Here is a 13,641-nt window from a genome sequence, read left to right on the forward strand (position 1 = left end):
CCCTATCAGGCACAGAGCAGGGCTGATCAGGGGGTTGGGGCGCCTTCCCGTGTCACAAACAGAGCAGGGTGGATAGGGAGGTTGTGGCCCTGCCCCCTGTCACACACAGAGCCACAGGGCGATCAGGGGGTTTGGGCGCTGCCTCCGTCACACTGATCCCGGTGCCGGGAGGCATATTACCCTTTTACTATATAGGGTAGAGGCCTGGTGCAAGGGTGGGGGCCAGCTGGTTTGCCCTGAACGGTGTCCTGGATCAGGGTGGGGGTCCCCACTGGGGTGCCGGGACCGCCTGGGTGAGGGGATGACGGCTGTTTGCAGCTGGTCACACATCCTTCAGGGTGGGGGTCCCCACTGGGGTGCCTGGCCAGTCTGGGTGAGGGGCTGAGGGCTGTTTTTAGGCTGGGGGTGACTGAAGCTCCCAACTGCTCCTTTTTTTCTTTTCTTTTTTTTAATTCTGGGCCAGCTTTAGCTTTGAGGCTTGGCTCCAGCTCTTAGGCCTCTGCTGCTGAAAGTAGGTTTCTGGCCTTTGCTTACAATGTTGCGATCCTGCTGGCTGAAGCCCTGCGAACTAAAACAGGTTTCTGGGGTTTTGTTTAGCTTCTATATTTGTTACATAGTTGCTTAGAGTTGCAGCTCAGAGGCCTGCAGTGGCAGGCGGGGAACGTTGCAGTCCTCCGTCACTGAAGCAAGCAAGCCTCATGTTAGTTTCAAGCTGCCTGGCTGCCGGCCGCCATCTTGGCTGGCAGTTAATTTGCATATCGCCCTGATTAGCCAATGGGAAGGGTAGCGGTCGTACACCAATTACCATGTTTCTCTTTTATTAGATAGGATTATCTTATAGGTCCTATACTATTGGAGATACTTTATTGTGCTGTGTTTTCTTTCCCTGGACTTAAATTTGTAAAAGTCATTCATATTTTTGTATGTAGTTTAAGTTTTAACCAGAGGTTTAATCCTTGAAATCTAGTTCAACAAACATTATTCAGCCAGAAACTGTGCTCAGGGCTGGGGACACAAAAGCAAATAAGATAAGTCCTTGCTCTAAGGAAAATTCAACCTAGTAATGTGGTAATGCCCAGAATTTAATGTAGAGTAAATTCCTCTTTGTTCAACAAATATTTATTCAGTGTCCATTATGGCACATGTAGTATTATAGATGCTAGGGATAAGCAATGAACAAACAGATACAAATTCTAGTGGAAATACCTGTTTTATTTCCCTGACATGCGTGGGCAGGTTCTGCCCACTGATATACATTTCCCACTCTGTTTTACATCTGAATCAACATAAGGGGAACTAGTGAGAGAAGCTATTTCTTCCGGTGACTTGAAGTGCATGATTATGAAGTTGCTGGTCCACCCACGGGACAGTTGGCAAACCAGTGAGCATGGGAAGTATTTCTCTGTATCTATTTCTGCCTTATTCCATTCTCTCCATCCCTGATGCTGTCTGTACAGAATGAAATGAAAATCTGGAGCCTCAGGAAGTCTTTGGATGTTAGCTTATCTTGGAGTAAGGGCATGTAATCTTCTTGTTTTACAGAACCATGAAGTAAGAGGAGGCAATTGCCAAAGTTGTGACTAAAATCATACACACTTGAATTTGTTTTAATAACTAAAGGCATCTAATGTATGACTGTTCATCAGTGTTGACTTTTCAGTGGTGACTTACTTGAGTATAAAGCTATGACACCGGAGAGAGGAAAGTAAAAGAGAATACAACATCACTCCAGGATTGATAATTTAGGAAGAAGTGCAAGAGATCATCTAGTTTCGTTTGCTTGGTTCATGTTTCCCCCCATTTTTATGAAAAATTTCAAGCATATAAGCATATAAAAAGTAGAGACAGTAAAGTTCACTTCCGTGTACCCATTTTTCAGCTTCAAAAATTATCACCTCATGCTCAATTCACCTCTAAGCCACTGCTGTCTCCTCCCCTGATCATTTTGAAGCAATTCCAGATATCAAATAAGCTATTCATAAATGTTCAGAAAGTGAGGTCTCCTCCTTTTAATCTCATTAGTTAACAGGCTCAGAGAGATGAAGTCACTAAACTAGCTAGTGTGTGTTATTTTTAATCGCTAGACTACAAAAGTAAAGGTCAAAAATATAACAACAGAGAATATTGAACTTTTAATAGTACAATTAAACAGTATATATTAGGTGTGAATTGTGAAATCATGTCTAACATCTGGTCTGTCCATGATCATGGTCACATTTTGGACAATAGTTACAGGTGGAATATGAGATTCCCCTGCACAAGAAACTTCACATGTAGACTGAATGCCATTTCAACCCGTTATAAATTTATCATCAGTACATTTAAAAACTTATTTTTCATTTGTATCAATACTTTAATGATTTCCAGAAATTAATGCTCACTCTAAAAATCAAAAACCCAGGGCTCTTTATTGGGGGAGAACCAAGATGGCGGCATAGGTTAACGCCAGAGTTTGCTGCTTTGAACAACTACTTCAAAAGTGAAACTAAAAGACAGAAGGGACATCACCCAGAACCATAGGAACGCTGGCTGAGTGGAAGTCCTACAACTAGGAGGAAAGAGAAACGCATACGGACACTCAGAGGAGGCGCAGTGCTGAAGTCAAATTCTGAGGTGTGGGGTGCGCGGAGCGGGCTGGCGGTGGAGGGCGCGGTTGGCGTTTTCAATCGGGAGGGAGACGCAGACTCTGAGCTCCAGATACAGGCGAGTCTTTAGGGACCCAGACTCAAACGGGAGAAGCGGGACTGTCTGGCTTCGGTCAGAGCGAGTGCAGCTTTCTCTCCGAGCTTTGCAGCGGGTGCTGGGACTCAGAGAGGCAGAGCCCCTGGGGACAGGACTGAGAGCCACCATAACTGCTCTCTCCGGCCCACCCTGTTGATCCTGTGCGACCCGCCCTGCCCAAGCCCTGCACAGAGGCATTTGCCGGATAGCCTCAGGCAAAGGCTAGATTAGCACCTCCCTAGAGGACAGAAGTTCCCTCATTGCTGACACAGCTGATTCTCATAGCCACTTGGCCTGGAGGTCAAACCCTCCTTGGGATTAGCTACAACAATCAAGATTTAACTATAAGACTGCGAACAAAGACCACTAGGGGGTGCACCAAGGAAGCATAACAAAATGCGGAGACAAAGAAACAGGACAAAATTGTCAATGGAAGATATAGAGTTCAGAACCACACTTTTAAGGTCTCTCAAGAACTGTTTAGAAGCCGCCGATAAACTTAATGAGATCTACAAGAAAACTAATGAGACCCTCGATGTTATGTTGGGGAACCAACTAGAAATTAAGCATACACGGACTGAAATAACGAATATTATACAGACTCCCGACAGCAGACCAGAGGAGCGCAAGAATCAAGTCAATGATTTGAAATGCGAGGAAGCAAAAAACACCCAATGGGAAAAGCAAAATGAAAAAAGAATCCAAAAATGCAAGGATAGTGTAAGGAGCCTCTGGGACAGCTTCAAGCGTACCAACATCCGAATTATAGGGGTGCCAGAAGATGAGAGAGACCAAGATATTGAAAACCTATTTGAAGAAATAATGACAGAAAACTTCCCCCACCTGGTGAAAGAAATGGACTTACAGGTCCAAGAAGCGCGGAGAACCCCAAACAAAAGGAATCCAAAGAGGACCACACCAAGACACATCATAATTAAAATGGCAAGAGCAAAAGACAAAGAGAGACTCTTAAAAGCAGCAAGAGAAAGAAACCCAATTACCTACAAGGGAATACCCATACAACTATGAGCTGATTTCTCAACAGAAACTTTGCAGGCCAGAAGGGAATGGCAAGAAATATTCAAAGTGATGAATACCAAGAACCTACAACCAAGATTACTTTATCCAGCAAAGCTATCATTCAGAATTGAAGGTCAGATAAAGAGCTTCACAGATAAGGAAAAGCTAAAGGAGTTCATCACCACCAAACCAGGATTATATGAAATGCTGAAAGGTATCCTTTAAGAAGAGGAAGAGGAAGAAAAAGGTAAAGATACAAATTATGAACAACAAATATGCATCTATCAACAAGTGAATCTAAGAATCAAATGAATAAATAATCTGATGAACAGAATGAACTGGTGATTATAATAGAATCAGGGACATAGAAAGGGAATGGACTGACTATTCTTGAGGGGGAAAAGGGTGTGGGAGATTCGGGAAGAGACTGGACAAAAATCGTGCACCTATGGATGAGGACAGTGGGTGGGGAGTGAGGGCGGAGGGTGGGACGGGAACTGGGAGGAGGGGAGTTATGGGGGGGGAAAAAGAGGAACAAATGTAATAATCTGAACAATAAAGATTTAATTAAAAAATAAATAAATAAAATAAAAATAAAAATAAAAAACCCGTTTTGTGTTGTTTAGCCTATGATCACCTCTTTTAAGCCTCCCATTCAGAAAATCGGCAAGTTTTCCAAAGAGTTCAGCAGGGTGTGAGGACTGCTGGTTCATGTTCCCTTTCATTGGTAATTTTGAAACCAAATCCTTGTGGATTTTGAAATTGCAAATAAATTTGTTCAAGTTAGTGTTCTTTTCAGCTATTTAGTAATAAACTGGATCTAAGACTCTTCCTACACCTCATTATTTCACACCTTCAGCCTGTTCTATTTTTTAAGTTTATTTATTAATTTTTTAAATTTATCTTTATGTTGAAAGTATTACAGATGTCCCCTTTGGGGTTTTTTTGTTTCTTCTTCCCTATTGATCCCCTCTCCCCTGCATCCACTTTTCCCAAGCCTTTACCACACTATTGTCTGTGTCCATGGGCTATGCATATATGCATATACATTCCCCAGTTAATCTCCCACCCCCACCCGCACCTTCCCTCTGAAATTCCTGTTCTATTTTCATAGAAGGAGGTTAGTTGATGTTCATTGATCCAGTGTCAATGGCTTATCTAAGAGATATCATAGCAGCTTAAAACCCAGAAGCACCATTGTTTGGGCTGGTCAGAATGTTCAGAAGTTTTTAGGGCAAAGGAAAAATTCCTAGTGTTTTTATTTATGAAAATGCATAAAATGTTGGCTTGGCTGTCATAGTGCCCAAATTGTCTCTCAAAAAGTCACCGAGTGCATGTGGCATCCATCGCTGTGAGGACTGGGCCACAAGGCCCGCCTTCCTGGATGAGCATTTGTTGAGGAGATAACTGGGGATTTTTTAAAAAGCTACAAAAAATACCTAAATAAATAACACTTTAGAAGGCAGACATAAGACATTTTTCTGTACACAACTCCCACTCGTTTCTTTGAGAGATAAAGCAGCATAAATTGACAATCTGTCAGTTTAACCATTTTCATTGTGTACTTTTTCTGGGCAGGTTATTCACATCGAACTCCTTTGATGTGATCAGTGATGATGCTTTTATTGGTCTTCCACATTTAGAGTATTTGTAAGTAAAAACAACAAAAACATTTTTTAACATAATGATTCAGGACAAGTGCTCTCAGATTTTTACAGCTGTCTGACAAAAATGTTATAACCTGTTGCAGATTCATAGAAAACAACAACATCAAGTCCATTTCAAGACATACTTTCCGGGGACTAAAGTCATTAATTCACCTGTAAGTATGAAAGTTGCTATTACTTCTTAAGTTTGCTAATAACCTGTGGTTAAAGTGAGCACTTTGTGGGTATCCACGAACATTTAAGAAAACCAAACAATTTCTTGCCATGCACATTTGTATCTCTTCATGCACACTTGTATTAGCCAGTGTGTGTCCAGGAAATTGACTGCTATTAATATGATGAGTCTAAACCAACCATATTTAGGAAAACAATCTAATGCAGGGCAATTGTGTGACTAAAATAACTTTCTTATTATCTAAATCATTATTCACTTCATGGATAATTATGGGTTGATTGTATAGCTTAATCTGATATTTTGCTGATTTCTTTTTCTGTATATGCCCTGACTTTATATATATTTAAACATATATTATAACCACAGGCAAAGTGTACACAGTACCTGACAACATGTTTATAAATTGAAATATTTAATTATTCAATGGGTGATTAGAGGCTGTTGTTCTTAACAGGAGGCGATTTTGCTTCCTAGGGAACATTCAGCAATATCTAGAGACATGTTTGGACATGTTTGGTTGTCAAGCCTGGAGGGTATAACTGCATCTAGTAGATGGAGGCAGCGATACTTCTAAATATCCTACAGTGCACAGAACAGCCCCCACAACAAAAGATTCTACAGCCTAAAATGGCATTGTGCTGAGCTGAGATGGAGAAATCCTGGCCAACATGAACCAAATAACTTGTTTCTGCTGGCCTCCCTGCCCCCTCACACACACACACACACACACACACACACACACACACACACACACAGATGTAATCTTCAGAAAACTAGAAGGGCATGGGAAGAAAAGACATTAACATTTATAAGTGACTACTATTATAATGGCCATTATGCTTTATATCCTAGTGGACACACTAGGATGTAGGCTCAAAGGGCAGGCATTGTGTCTGCTTTGTTCCCTGCTGCACCTGGGCCTAGAGCAGAGCTGGGAATAAAGAAAGAAGGGAGGGAAAGGAAGAAAAAGAGGGAGGGGGGGGGGATAAAGAAGGGAGGGAATAAGAGGGAGGAAAGGAGGAAAGAAAAAAATCTGTACAGACCATAGTGAAGAACATCTATTTGTTTGACTAGAGCCTATTATATCTATCAACTGAAATGGAAATTTAAATTTGGCTCATAATGATGCCTCTTCTGTAGAGGTATGAAGACCATAAGAAAGGGACATTAGTACAGCATGTACTTAATATTTAGACATTGTTAAGTTCGAGAGAACACCAAAGGCAGCCTTAAAAGAGAGGCATGAATCTTAAGGGTCAAACAGACAGTTCAAGGGAAATCCCACCTCTCTGGCCAGGTCCTAGATATGGGAAAGAGTCATTTATGGGAACAGGTTAAAACTGGCTGAGTGAATATAACCCTTAGATCTCTTGTATCTTTATCTAACATTGGGGGTTGACTCATATGGCACTGCCAATATTAGACTGTTTTTGTCTATAAAAATGGCAATGCCATATGATTCATCCTAAATAGTCTCTAGGATGTGCCACACAAAGATGAATAAGATCCAGTTCCAACCTGGAGGAGCTCAGTCTAACAAGAGGAACTGGACAAACAAATATGTGCTCTCTGGTGCCTTTGGCCCCGAGCTATGTATTTCTGCTCTTTTCTTATTCTCTCCTTCCTCCCTTCTCTCCTTCCTCCCCCTCTTCCTTCTTTTCTTTTCTTCCATTTTTTCCTTTCAAGGAGAGATGATGAGTAGAGAGGATTTGAAACCCAAATGTTCCTCTGACTGCTCAGTACATCAAGTTCATTTTCCATTAATTACCACTTATAAATAAATCTGACATTTGTTTGAGCCATTAACTTCCTTTTTTAAGATTTTAGGTTTCAGAGTGCACTTTTCTCCACCTAAGACTAATTCTTCCCAAAGGCAAATACTCAAGCAGTGAGGAACAATCGCCTCGCCCTCTAACCTGCACATGCTGCAGGAAGAGTTTACAAAGCTTTTTCATATTCTTGACCTCATATAGTTTCCTGATGGCCTTAAGAGACGGAACAGTAGCACTGCCCCTGTTGACAAATAAGAGCATGATGACACACTCTGAGTTTAAGGAGCTCCCACTTTAGTAAGCAGTAAAGCCAAAGTTTCCCAAGGTCTTCACTGAGCCACCCGTGCCCTCTTCGCCATGTCAGTTGTAGCAGGACCAGAAAGCTCTCGAGCTAGTGGGATCCTTCCATGGCACATGATTTGAGGAGCAACCATGGCTATGGAAGAAAGATAAGATCCTGAAAACAGAGGCCTACCCTCACTCTTAATTTTCAAAAGCAAATAGTTGGGTTTACACGTATATTTTAGATCCAAGTAGTTCCCATTCTAGCCTAACATTAAAGATGCTCTGAGGGACCTATCTAAGCATTTATATAAGTTCAGTTAGCTCCTAAAAAAGCAATGAACTAAAAAAAAAAAAAAAAAAAAAAAGCAATGAACTTATCTCACCTTCTTATACATGTCTCAATAGACTTATCTTCTAAAGAGACATTTATAGAAAACTTAAAAATTACTCTATGAACCCCTGCCTCCCAAGCTAGCCCTTAAAAAAGGGAGAGGTTTTTTTTTTTTTTTATATTTAAGTCCTTACAAAGCAAGTCAAATCCTGGGACCCTCTCTCAATTATTTTATTTTAGATACTGTCCTAATGTTATATATGATTAACTTAAATGTTTGAATAGTTTATATGTTTCAGTAAGGTTTGGATTTTTCTGATGACTGTGTATTACTTTTGAAATCAGGAAAAAAATAATTAAAAAATAGTTGATGGCCAATGATGACAAAATCTCTCAACATTAACTGGTTTCTGTTTATACCCATGAGTCTTTTAGTAAAAATTCCCCTGGGCATCCCATAAGTGTCACCGTGACTAAGGCTCAATGGAGGCGGGATACTTGCATACATTTGGGAAAAATTGTCATCAATCTATACATGCTGTGAAGCACCTCCTGGTTGCTCAGCACTGTGGGAGTACAAAACCCATTAACAGAAGCCCCCAAACTAAGGTGCCTGTGTGTTCCCAGTCAGGCAGCATGTCTTCATTTCAGTTTCACAAGGACATGCATGTAGAGAGGCAGTGAGATGTCGTGGCTAAGAGGGTGATCTGTGCACCAGACTGCCTGCGTGCAAAACCTGGTGTTACCCCTTACCAGCTGGAGGACATCAGAGGTCACTTAGCCTCATTGTGCCTCACATTTCTTATGTGTGAAATGAGGGTGATAATAATCATCTGTAAGAATGGGGGCTGGGATAACAATGTACTTAGGAGTACCTAGATCCTACGATTGTTATGAGAGTGAGTTAATTTTTGCAAAGTGCTTAGAGCAGAGCCTGGTATGCAGTAAACTCACTGCCTAACCCAGCCTTGGGCAAACTACGGCCTGCGGGCCGGATCCGGCCCGTTTGAAATGAATAAAACTAAAAAAAAAAAAAAAAAGACCGTACCCTTTTATGTAATGATGTTTACTTTGAATTTATATTAGTTCACACAAACACTCCATCCATGCTTTTTTCCCGGCCCTCCGGTCCAGTTTAAGAACCCATTGTGGCCCTCGAGTCAAAAAGTTTGCCCACCCCTGGAACCTCTCTATTGGTCCTTGATCAGGATTCCAAATGCTGCAGTATATTTATGCCCTTTAAACATTTTGTATGCAATTAAAATAGCTGCACTTTTGAAGCACCACAAATTCAGTGAGACACCAACTCAAATGGAGGATCTGCACTGTGAGGAGTCTGGGAGCACCCAGATGGCCGTGGGCGATGCTTTCTTAGCAGCAGAGCCCAGTGGAACTGAAACAAACGTGCTGTCTGAGCCAGTCTGGTCTGCTTTAGAGAAAAGACTTCCCAGTAGTTTCCACAGTCATTATCAGAGGTTTTCTCAGGTTAACCATGAAAACACCGAAGTGGAGGAATGGTCATTATCTCTGCTGGGAAGGAAAGGCTGCCATTGAGAATGCTTGAATCTTCTCGGCTGGCTCAAAGCAACTAGAGGTTCATTTGGGCAGTTTTCTGGGTGTTTTGAAAAATGTTTCTTAAGTAGACTCTGAATCAGGACCTAGAGCAAGGTGCTTACTTGAAGACACACTTTCAAGAGCTTCCCCATTGCTTTGGAATTATTACCAAGGTGAGGCTAAGAGGAGGGAGGGCACTTTGGGGTCCATATGACATGAGGGTGGGTGACCATGGTAATTCACAGGGCTCTGCACTTTCTCCTTAGCTCAGTGCCTTGGTACAAGGGGCCTCTGCTCTTTTCTTTGTCTGGATTGGGGCCCTTCCTTTCCTCCTCTCCAACCTGCCCATTCATTCATTTATTTCAGTATCTATTGAGGGCTTACTTTGTGCCAGGCACTGGGGAGACAGTGGTAAGAGTCCTTCCAGTAACACTACATAATCATCCTTAAAAAATTAACATTGATGAAATGTTTCTCAAACTTCTCATTGCTTTATCTTCACTCCTCTCCCAATCAGTCCTACTCATCCACCCCCTTCAGATATTCCAATGCACTCCTGCCCTCTATAAAAACCCGTGGTCAGACTCTCTGACTCTTATCTATGGAGCTTAAAGTATTAACTCTCTGAGTATCATTTTATTATTATTAAAGATGAAGCCATATGCCTCCCACAGTGAAAAGTACTATAAAGATGTGATTTTAGAACTAAAATAGAGCCTGGAGATCATTCTGACCAAGTGATCATTCCCTTTGTAGAAAGGGAAACAGCCAGAGCTCAAACCCAGATATGTGATTCCGGGCCCCATACAGTTTGCACCATACTCTGCTGCTGAGTCCAGGGAACCCTGAAGTCAGGCTGACAGGCAGTGGGTCAGCTTGGGCAGTAGCATAGTTTCCTTCCATCATACCATGTAGAAACTCTTTTTCCCATCAACTCTAGTAGCTACCTCTATGTCCTTGCCTCTCTCTCCCTCGGTATTTTAAGTTTTCTTCCTCTTATTGCTGACAGAACTCATATTCAGTTTTAATATCCAGCACTGACGTGAACCTTGCCCAGCAAAAAGACTTGCAGAGGAAGGAGCTTTTCCACACCAATCCAGGATTCCACTAGAGGAGACAGAAGAAGATCTTAAGACTTGGGGAGTACTAGACTGGCTCTCTGGACACACTTGTTTTCCACATTAATGCCCCCATGAGATGGGCTTTGTATTAATGATTAAAACAAAATATGACAAAATCTTAACAGGGGTTCCCTTTGCCAGAATAATTATTTTTTTCTCCTTTAAAAATTTTTTTCTTGTACTTTCCAAATTTTATTGAAGTGAAGAATAATAATAGCGATTACATGTTTGTGTTTATAGGTATGTATATATGTGTGTACATGTGGTATGTTACACATGGATATAACAGATATCAGTAAGAGATGGGACATTTAAGAATACAAGGCATAGAGTTCTTTCTACTCAAAAAAGACAGAAAGGTGATCTCATCCTCCTGAGTTGAGCATTTAGAAGTACTTAGATATTAAATATTACTGGTTTTGACATCAACCACAATGAAAAAGATTGATTTTGTGGTCTTGACATCTGACATAGGCATAAAAATTCAGCTGAAGACCCCTAGCCGTTTTGGCTCAGAGGATAGAGCATCAACCTGCAGACTGAAGGGTCTTGATTCTGGTCAAGGGCATGTATCTCTTTTGCAGGCTCAACAACCGGCCCCCAGTTGGGGTGCCTGTGGGAGGCAAGCAATTGATGCATCTCTCTCACATCGATGTTTCTCTCTCCCTGTCTCTCCCCTTCCCTCGACTCTCTCTAAAAATCAATAGAAAATTATCCTCGGATGAGGATTAACAAAACAAAAAAATATTTATCTGCAGATACAAAATTTTTCTGGAAACCATTTCAAAGTATGTGTATAAAAATATTTGTAGCTACAGGTGTTAATTTTCACAATAAATGAAATAGGTTTTCTTTGCTCAGTTTTGCAGATGTCAAGACAGAAACCCAGAAAAGTTAAATTAAGTTGTCTAAAGACACACTCCTGAAAGTGATGAAGCTAAAATTTAATCCCTTGTCTACTTGAGACCCAACTACTACACTGCTCTAAATGATGCAAATAAAATAAAATAATAGCTACAACCAGTTTTACAAAAGATACAGAACATATTTCAACCAGAGCTTCCACTGAGGAAAAGGGAATAATAATAATATTAAATTGTTACTCTGTGAAAAGGAGGGCAGATGAAGGGACAGAGGAAACTGGGGAATTTTAATGAATTTGATTTTCCATTTTGCTTTCCAGTGGCAAAACTCAATGTAGAGATGGGATCTGAATAATCAAATAATCAACCCCCAAAATAACACTATTGCTAACCCCAGAAATGCTATCTCAGTATCTCCAGTTGTTGATATAACCAAATAGGCATCAGATCTCATTCTATTCCCCGCCCCCCCCCCTTCTTTTTTTTTTTTTTTTTTTTTTTGCATAAGTTAGCATCACAGGATTTACCTCTTTTTCTTCCTGGTAGCCCTGGCCCGGAGTCCTCAGCAGCTCTCCCTGCAAAGAATCTCTCTTAAACCCCCACATGCCTTTGATGTTTTTCTGTGGCTCCAGACCCTTCTGAAGGCTGACTTTGAACTGGCACAAGGAACCCACAGGAATGGTTCCAAGCCTGGCCTGACTGTAGTCCTAAACTTCCCCAGATATGAGGGCCTTTAAGCCATGTGGGAATCATGGTAAAGAAGGCAGCTCCAATTATGATAAGCAAAATAAGCCGTCAGAGAAAGATAAATATTACATGATCTCACTCATTTGTGGAATATAATGAACAACATAAACTGATGAACAAAAACAGATCCAGAGACAGAGAAGCATTGATCAGACCATCAAACCTCAGAGGGAAGGTAGGAGAGGGTGGGGGTAAGGGGACTTGTACGCATGCATATAAGCCTAACCAATGGACAAAGACACCAGGGGGGTGAGGACATGAGTGGGGGGATAAGGGGGTAATGGGGGGATAAGGACACATATGTAATACCTTAATCAATAAAGAAAAAAAAAAGAGCCCTGACCGGTTTGGCTCAGTGGACAGAGCGTTGGCCTGTGGACTCAAGGGTCCCAGGTTCAATTCTGGTCAAGGGCATGTACCTTGGTTGCGGACACATACCCAGTAGGGGGTGTGCAGGAGGCAGCTGATTGATGTTTCTCTCTCATCGATGTTTCTAACTCTCTATCCCTCTCCCTTCCTCTCTGTAAAAAAAATCAATAAAATATATATTTTTTTAAAAAAAGAAGAAGAAGGCAGCTCCATCCTGAAGCCCATCCCATGAAAGAAGTTGCCATCTCAGGCCACCTAGGCACCCAAGTACTGACTGTGATAGTCATTCACATTCCAGCCTAGAACTTTGGGCCTTTAGGAATGCAGTCAAACAATTGGTTTAGATTGACTGAGTCCTCACTGGACGGAACCATTACATATACAGAGGGGTCCATTTAAAAATTCAATGTTATTCTTTGTTTCTTCTGAATTTAAAATAAAAATACATGCTCGATTATTTAAAACCCTCACAATCCAGGCATCTATATCACAAAAGTGAAAGATTCCAGCTACCCCAAGATGTAAACTCCATCAAAAGTTTTTATATCTCCTTCCAGACCTTCCTTTATGCATCTATAGACATATATCCTCCCTCCCTGGTGGGATTACAACTATTCTCCAACTCTTTTTTTTTTTTTTCCATTTAGGCATTGTTTCATGTCTAATCATAGAAGTCTACCTCATTAAAAAAAAATCTCCTGCAAAATATTTCATATTAAGCATGAACTATCATTTATTTACAAGATCCCTTATTAATGGACAAGTAGGTTGTTTCTAGTTTTTGCTGCTATACACAATGCTTGATTAAATATCTTTTCCCAATTATGCAGAAGGCCTCCAATATTTCCAAATTCTCTTTCCTTGGGAATTGGTAAAAAAAATCCTAACTGGCCACAGCAAATAATTGTGCAGTGGCATTTCATATTTCCTTTCTTAACTTTTCAGGCTCTGATGATCCCCTTCTATGTGTCCTTTGCACCCTTCACCACCTACCTATCAACCTGAGCTAGAAGGTT

At 41.1% G+C, this 13,641-nt stretch overlaps 1 protein-coding gene across 1 annotated transcript in view; it reads left to right on the forward strand.

The window, feature by feature from the left end:
* LGI1 (leucine rich glioma inactivated 1) overlaps window positions 1-13,641 on the forward strand; it is a 41,519-nt gene that overhangs the window by 16,008 nt on the left and 11,870 nt on the right. Inside the window, exons 3-4 of the mRNA XM_059662878.1 lie at window positions 5,320-5,391; window positions 5,492-5,563. Of these exons, the coding sequence (XP_059518861.1) occupies window positions 5,320-5,391; window positions 5,492-5,563 (144 nt within the window). The remainder of the gene's footprint in view (window positions 1-5,319; window positions 5,392-5,491; window positions 5,564-13,641) is intronic.

The sequence above is a fragment of the Myotis daubentonii genome, chromosome 13 (assembly GCF_963259705.1).
Source record: "Myotis daubentonii chromosome 13, mMyoDau2.1, whole genome shotgun sequence".
NCBI lineage: Eukaryota > Metazoa > Chordata > Mammalia > Chiroptera > Vespertilionidae > Myotis > Myotis daubentonii.